The 8,377-nt window shown below is 35.8% G+C and overlaps 1 protein-coding gene across 9 annotated transcripts in view; it reads right to left on the bottom strand.

Annotated features, from left to right (window-relative positions):
- Positions 1 to 3,566: 3,566 nt before the first annotated feature.
- LOC148650531 (protocadherin alpha-C2-like) overlaps positions 3,567 to 8,377 on the bottom strand; it is a 48,147-nt gene continuing 43,336 nt past the window's right edge. For all 9 annotated transcript variants that reach the window (XM_088604410.1, XM_088604414.1, XM_088604411.1 and 6 more), the window contains exon 2: positions 3,567 to 7,475. In XM_088604410.1, the coding sequence (XP_088460536.1) occupies positions 7,452 to 7,475 (24 nt within the window). In that variant the 3' untranslated portion in view covers positions 3,567 to 7,451. The remainder of the gene's footprint in view (positions 7,476 to 8,377) is intronic.

Genomic DNA, 8,377 nt, shown 5'->3' with positions numbered 1-8,377 from the left:
CAAAGGGGAGCCAAATCCTATCCCAGCAAGCAATGGGTGCAAGGAGCAATACACACTGGATGGGATGCCAGTCCATCACACATCATGAACCCATAGAAGAGTCAAATGCCATTTTTTAAGAGTATATAGTTGCCAAGTCCTACATGAATGAAATTTTGGCCTTTGAACAATGCTAATGGAACCATCCAACCATATAGGAGAACAGTGTATTTTGTGTATAATAAGTATAGAGCAAATTAAGATAAACTTCCACAATAAATAAATATTAAAAGGAACACCCATCAATGTTAGGGTAAAAGCTAGGAAAAACAGTCGAAATGGAGTATAGGAATGAACAGGGAACCTAAGAAGGATGGAGGTGAAAGAATCGAAAAGTCACAAGACAGTTTTTTTATCCAGTAGTGCTGTGCTTGGAAGAAATGTTAATAATTGTTTACATTAATTGCATATAATATTCAAATCAATAATCAATTAATAGGTGGACATTGGCTTTTACCTGGAATGCATGGTGGTGTGTAGTACTTAGAATTGCTGTCTTGCACCTCTGGGGTGGTGGGTTGGCTCAGTTCTTGTCCTGGGGTGCTGTCTGCGTGGAGTTTGTATGCTCTCCCCGTGTTTGTGTGGGTTTCCTCCAGGTGCTCCAGCTTCCTCCTACAGTCCAAAGATATATTGGTAGGTCAATTAGCTCCTGGGAAAACTGGCCCTGGTGCGAGTATGTATGTGCTTGTGTCTGTGTGTGTCCTGCAATGGACTGCCATCCTGTCTGCCCTGTGTCTGTTGTATGCCCTGAGAGAGGCCCTGGCTCCCCTTTGGACTCAATTGAAGGAAATGGATGCATGGATGTTTTTTACCTGGTACAAGCCCTAGATAAACTGTCTGTGAAATATTTACATATTTAGCTTTACATTGATTCCATCATAGAAATCGATATATACAGTAGGTACTTACCCACTCAGGAGCCTTAATCTCATGATTCTCTTTCAACATCCCATCAGTCCTTTCCAACTTTTCCCTGGGACATGTTTTGAGTAAAAGGAGTGGCACATGACTGAACTCTTGGCGTTTGCAGCATAGTTAGGTGACAAGAAAAGACACATCTTCCATTATAGCAGTTTGTTCTGATGCCAGTTAATAAAGGATTACAATGCTGATAAATAAACAAATATATCAAATACATCATTATTTCATTAATAATGGTGTGTAGACTTGAGGTTTTATATCCATCCAATTCTATAAAGTTGTACTTTTCATTAACAACTGAATTTATTTTTTATTCACGTCTTGTGTTTACCAACACTGTTGACAGTGATATGCATGAGAAAGCCAGTATAATACTCAAGATTAAGCTGACATTACTAAACATCTGCTTCTGTTTTAGTTTTTTAATTTTCTGATGGAAAAGTAAAAAAAAACGTTAGTGATAGTACTGGGACTGGCAGGAATGATGGAGGGGCAGGGCTACAGAAAAACATAATCAATAAAATTGTTAATTGTTTGTGGCTTTGATAGAAGAGTAAATTTGTACCAGCTGGGCCCAAACAAAAACATTTTTCATTGTGATTCCTTAATACTCCTCCCACAAACACACAACCACCTCCAACACTCCGTTTTAAACACACCACACATTTTAATTGCTGAGATTCTTACTAAAAAAGTAACAATATAAGATTTATCAAACAAGAACACAATTCAGTCATTTCTACGCCCTGTGTTAAATATTTACGTTTGAGTAATTACAAATTTTAAGTGAGTAATAATAATAATAATAATAATAATAATTGCTTACACTTATATAGCGCTTTTTCTGGACACTCCACTCAAAGCGCTTTACAGGTAATGGGGACTCCCCTCCACCACCACCAATGTGCAGCATCCACCTGGATGATGCGACGGCAGCCATAGTGCGCCAGAACGCTCACCACACATCAGCTATCAGTGGGGAGGAGAGCAGAGTAATGTAGCCGATTCATAGAGGGGGATTATTAGGAGGCCATGATTAGTAAGGGCCAATTGGAAATTTGGCCAGGACACCGGGGTTACACCCCTACTCTTTTCGAGAAGCGCCCTGGGATTTTTTTTAATGACCACAGAGAGTCAGGACCTCGGTTTTACGTCTCATCCGAAGGACGGCGCCTGTTTACAGTATAGTGTCCCCATCACTATATTGGGGCATTAGGACCCACATGGACCGCAGGGTGAGCGCCCCCCACTGGCCCCACTAACACCTCTTCCAGCAGCAACCTTAGTTTTTCCCAGGAGGTCTCCCATCCAGGTACTGACCAGGCTCACACCTGCTTAGCTTCAGTGGGTTGCCAATTGTGAGTTGCAGGGAGTGCTTTGTAACCTGGATATGGAAAAGGGATCAGCTTTAAAGCAAAGCGTTTTTCTGTCTGGGTATGTTAACTGTGTGTTGCTATGGCAACGGAGCAGCAAGACGCTGGTTGCTGTCCATGGTCCTGAGATACAACAAGCTGACAGCTGAACATTAAAGCAGACCAGCAGATTTGGCTAGCACTAGACATATATTGTTTTCTAAATATGTATAACATATGTATGACAAACTGGGCATTATTTCAATCGAAATTGTTATTTGTCAATATGTTATATATTAAAAGTAAAAATCATCATTAGGTGTTTTAAATATAGCTACTACATTAAATACCAGTTCTGTTTATTATATACATTGTAACTGTTCTTCTATAGCTGTAGGTTTTTGATGAAAATGATAAAAAAATGAATATTGAAAGGTCTTGAGATATTATATGGAAACTTACCTCGTTGTGTTCAATGGGATTTTTGCCAAATTAATAAAGGGTTGTAATTCAGACTTTAAAATGAGTTCTTCAGTGTCCTAAGGTTTATTTGAAAATGGTTTACACCATTAACTTCCAATTGTAATACATTTTATTCAGTGAGGATAGGTTAAATGTTTGAATCTTTCTCCTTATTGTATCTTTTGCAGTTATTACAAAGCTCTGATCATTATTTAATCGTATATATATATATCACATTTCACGCTTAAATTTAGTACGATATCATGTCGAAAATGTAAAATTGTCACAATTAAGAAAAATAAGTTATAAAAATGGGCTGACTCATGAATTATAAAATGTTACTACAAACAATTTGTTGGCTGTGTAGTGGTTAACACCTTATTCACACATGCTTTATTGCTTTTGGTAAATAAAAACAGAAGGAAAGGGGGAAAACCTGAAAGGAACTTTTTACATGGGAAGGATAAGATATTGCAATTGTTCACTGTACAATACCACAGAGGAGGAAACCTAAAGATCTGATGTCCTAGAAATGCTAGTCGTGGTTCTAATGTTCCTATTAGTTATTTTATTTCTATTCTTCTATTATGTGGCATGTGAAAACCAGTTTAGATAAATTCTTTGTTTATAAAATGTCTGCTGACTACAACAATGACAGAAAGAGAACGATAGTCTGAACTATTTACATATATTCCTAAATTTTAAGAATTTACGTTCCTAAATTCTAAGATAATGAATTTGAGATTGATGCATTTGTTTTCATGCAGAGGGAAGAATACTAACAAAAGAGTATTCGTTTGAAAGCTTTTATTCACACTTCAGTATTTACAAGCAAAACACCATCCAGCATTACCAGAAAGCAATCCATGCCCACACTCCTGCTCTATTTCACTAGCATACTTCATTTGCTTCAGGAGACAGTGCCAACCTTCATTACAAAAATAATGATAAAATGCCATGCAGAGTGGGCAGCATCATTAAACAAATAATCACCCAATACTTAATCACAGAGACACAAGCACAACAATATATATATATTTATTTTGGCCTATAGCACACACCTTACCAGTATTTCACCCCAAGCAATTCAGATTGGAGAGAAATGTGGTTCAAAATATATTATCCAGTAAAAACCTAGTAAACACATTAAGAAGCTGGTAAATGTGAGATGTACTCGGATTAAATGTTTCTTTTAACCTACATATGAACCTGCGCTCCAACACCTTTTTGAAAATAATGTCAGTGCAGAGCAAACCCATGGTCATAGTCCTGAACTGTCATTGATATGCCTAAAATAAATATCCTAGTCACATAGCTTTAACTCATTAGCTATCTGAAAGAAGCTATTTTATTTACTTATTGTGTTTCTTTCAAGTTTGAAATTAGATATAAAAGTCTCTAAATCCCTCAGAATTGTTGTCTAGCGTTTGTATGCACTTAGAATTGACTTTTTTTACAGAATGTTTCAGATACGCTATGAGTTAAAACTATCTCAATGAGAGGCCGCTAATTTATATGTCTATTTGCATTTCAGGAAAAACACAAGACATACAGCACAATGTTTCCTAATGTAGAATACATTATCTAATAATTATATGATGATAGAGGCTTTAAATATTTCTTCTCAAGTGGGTCCAGATATGTTGGTCGATGTTTGTGATGTCTCAGAATTAGCCCAGAAAATAAACAGCTGGTTGCATGTTTAATTAATCTCTCCTTTGCCTTTCCATAGAAATGCAAAACTCAAAATCCAAAAGGCTCCAAATCAAAAATCAAAATCAAAACAGATGTCAGAAAAAATTAACCGGAAAATATAACTGAAGGCATAAGTAAAATACATACAATACTTAAATATTCCTCATGTGTCTTGTATTTAGTAGAATCAAGGAGAAAACTATTGCAAAAGAGACACTCTTAAAGAATAAAGAGTGTAAGGCTGCATTGTGCAAGACAAAAAGGTAAAGAAAAAAATCACTATTTCCATACATGAATATCCTAACCTCCCAAATCAATGCCTTCCTTTTTTATTTGTGCATGTTTCATTGGAGTCTAATTACAGTTCCTGTGGTAAAAACTGCTTACCTAATTCATATACCATAGACTTTGCATTCTGTACAGATATTGAATGTCTTGAAATAAATTCAGAGTTAATATCACAGGCAATAAATAAAACATAAGTATGGATTTTGTCATATAGAATAACAATGAGCAAGTATATACAGTACATTTATTGTTTTAACAGTAAAAAATGCCCTTAAAGTATAATTGGACATACAAATATTTAATTCTTGAGATAATCTCCACAGATATTGAAGAACTGAAAGTGAAAAAGTTCCTTATTATTGATAAGGCCTAACATGGGATTTTAGAACAGATATAAGGAACCTCTGTGTAAAGCTTGATATTCATGAGACCAGAGGGTAGAGGCATCTGTCATGTATTTATTGGCTTTCAGGGAATGTTCTCTTTCCCCTTCGATGCACAAGGAAAATAAGTCTGAAAATAATAACACTTCATTGAATCTTGTTTCATAGGAATTACTTTCAGGACATCTTCCAATATTCACTTGCACCCTGTAAAACTTAATGGATGCTCTTTTTAAAGACAATTTCCATCAGAAATTGCAAAGGCTAACTATCTAAAACAGAATCCCTCTTTACCTTGCTTACAACGTAAGGCCTTTGACATGATATTCTAACTGTGCTTCCCATCCCAGGGGGTCAAAGGTTATAGAAACAGGCTCAGAGTCATTGAACACTTGATGCATATTGTTTACAAAATGGATCGGAAATAAACCACACTCTGTGCCATACATACTGCAAGAAAATGTAAAAATAATAAGAAAATAAACATCAGTTGGGACATTACATATCACACCAGCTAAAGTATTTAAATACCAATTTCAGAATGACAGTAATGAACACTGAAAAGACAATAGCAGACCTGAGAATTACAGATATATTTGGGAGAGAAAATGTACACTTGATAATTTAGAGGTTCCATTGGATGTATGTTAAAAGCTCTTAAGCTAAATTATTTTAAGCTTTATTGCAAATTTAAAACAGTTTTCCCAGATTTAGTATGTGGAAGATATTTGATTCATTCTTCATCTTTGTAGTCTCCTTTTGCTTTTAGTCTTTTCCTCATCTTACAGAAATTCGTGCTATGGGCCCACTTGAGAATCAAATGACCTACTAGTTCTACAATTTATATTATTTTGGTTACATGTAAGGATGTGGGTCACCTCACTTGCAGTGTGATACTTTAATATACTATCAGTATGTAAAAAGCAGACTATGTATTGTACCACTAATATAATACTTTACACAAAGCACTTGGATAAAAGCTTACACACAAAGCAGCATTAAAAGTTATATAGTCAATAATTTTTGCTTATTTTCAGTCATACATTTTATAAAATAAATGTAAACATTAAAACGTGGCCAGTGCTTAATTCATTGCACAAAATTCAACACTACTTTTGCTTTATCTATAAATGTAACCTAAATAAAAACCTAGATTAAATTAACACATCAAATACATTAACGTGTTCTCACAATGTGTAATTTCTATTCAAAACATTTTATGACTACTGTAGGTTGAAGACCTCTTCGACAGCAAGTAAAAAGATCAGTTCAAGTGGCTTAATTCACTAAAAATTAAAATTTCTAAGCCATTTTTCACAGTGTGAGAATAAAAAGAGACTTGTTACCATGGAATTGTTAATCTGAATGATTTGGCTTGAGGTATCATATCTAGCTACAAAGTTGTCCAAATCCAGTTTGCTTATGCAAAAATCAGAAACAACTAAAAATCATACCTTCCTGAATTAGTTGAAGTATTTTTAACAATAGTGCACCAAAATGGCTTTTTACTTAGATTAAATCCTGAGTGACCTTTACCTTCATTACTACATATAATTCAAGATGTCAATTCAATCATGTAAATGGGTTCTGTTTACAAATATTTAAATCATGAGTTATTTTAAGGAAACGTATTTAGGCTATGGGTGCCTTTTACCTAATGAAAACGAAGCATATGTGTTTTGTGTTCTAAACTGATCCCATTTTTAAGACAACATTCTTGAACATTTTTCTAATGTCAGATATCACTGAAATTAATGGTGAAGATTGTGACTGATAACAACAGCACAGAGATTTTGAATACTAACAGGGATAAAAATATGGGGTTACAAAAGCTAGGCTATAAAACAGCTCCTCAGTCCTACGTGCCATATATTTTTCCTTAGTGCGCTACCCATCATGGGTAGGACCTACCAGAACACAGTAAAAGGCATTTTTTCTGTTCTCCTTCTATTTTGCAGTTTCTCAGAAGACAAGTTTTCCTGCGATTTTGGGATGGAGTTTTCTTCAAGGACATCAATGAGCTTTTTTTCATTTTCATACTGTCCCTCTATTTCTTGAGGTGCCGGCGCAGATGCCAGTCAAGGAGTGTTTCGATATTGTTTTTAATGAGCCCATTCTGGTTCTATAGCCATGCAGAGTCATGCTTGAAGGTGGGTAGGACATATCAGTCAGGAGCACTCAGGGAGGATGACAGGGGCATAGAGGTGGTGGTTCACATCACTGGTGCCCTCGGGACTGGTGTCAGTTGGGGAGGTTTTTTCTGTGTTGCTGACGGATTCATGCTGATGAGATTCCACCAGGAAAGCTGGCCTCATGGGAAACCACTGCTGGATTCCTGCCAACAAGGGGAAAAATAAAAATAAATTAGTTACGGAGGATAAAAGTCCATTTCCACTTTCAATGAAGCCAGTTACATGCACTTCATTCAAGGTGGAATTCCTCATGAGGCCTGTGCTTACCCTCTCAGGTTGTGAAAATACGCTGGTGCTGCTGCTGCTGGTATTCAGTTTTTTATGTGAGTTATTAGCCTCATTTCAGAAGCCCTGTCAGTTCCATGCTTTGGATTATGTGGGAGGGTGGCTAGAAGTGCTTTTTATAACTGTGGCAGATATCTAGGTCACATCACAGTGGTTTAATCTTGTGAATAAAACAAAACACTTCATATCTGCAAAATAAGAGGAAACGCATATACTGTATATATAAACATGCAGAATAGTGTTTCATATCCAGGTTTGTAGTTTTTTTGCCCTTTATGAATTATCATTCAGTGCTTGTGAATTGAGTGTTCAGAGACAGTGACACACACTAGCACTAGGTGCAGTCATGGAAATATCTAGCAGGCACTTAGGAAGCAGACAGATCAGAAACATACCTTAGTCCTGACCTGAACACTGTCTACCACTTAATCCTGAGCCTCTGCCAAATAAAACCAATATTGTAATTATTCTTTTTATGTTCTTTTTAGATAATACAATCCAAAATTCCAAGAAAGGGTGACACACTAAGATTTTGGTTTTGATTTCAGGCCTTTTGGTCTTGAATTTCCCAAAGGCATAAAATCTTACAAAATTCACTTTCATTTTTTCTCTCAAAGTGGAGTGTACAATATTTTGGCTCTAGTTTCTTCAAAAATCTGAAAGTTGATGTAATAATTCTGAAAGTCAAACATCTGATGTACCAATACTTGTTTTGTAAAGAAACAACTGAACATATCTAACATAGGAGCAGAATCATTTT

Source organism: Lepisosteus platostomus, chromosome 13 (genome assembly GCF_059453375.1).
Source record: "Lepisosteus platostomus isolate fLepPlt1 chromosome 13, fLepPlt1.hap1, whole genome shotgun sequence".
Classification (NCBI taxonomy): domain Eukaryota; kingdom Metazoa; phylum Chordata; class Actinopteri; order Semionotiformes; family Lepisosteidae; genus Lepisosteus; species Lepisosteus platostomus.
The sequence above is the reverse complement of the archived record's forward strand: the minus strand, read 5'-3'. Positions and strand labels throughout refer to the sequence as shown.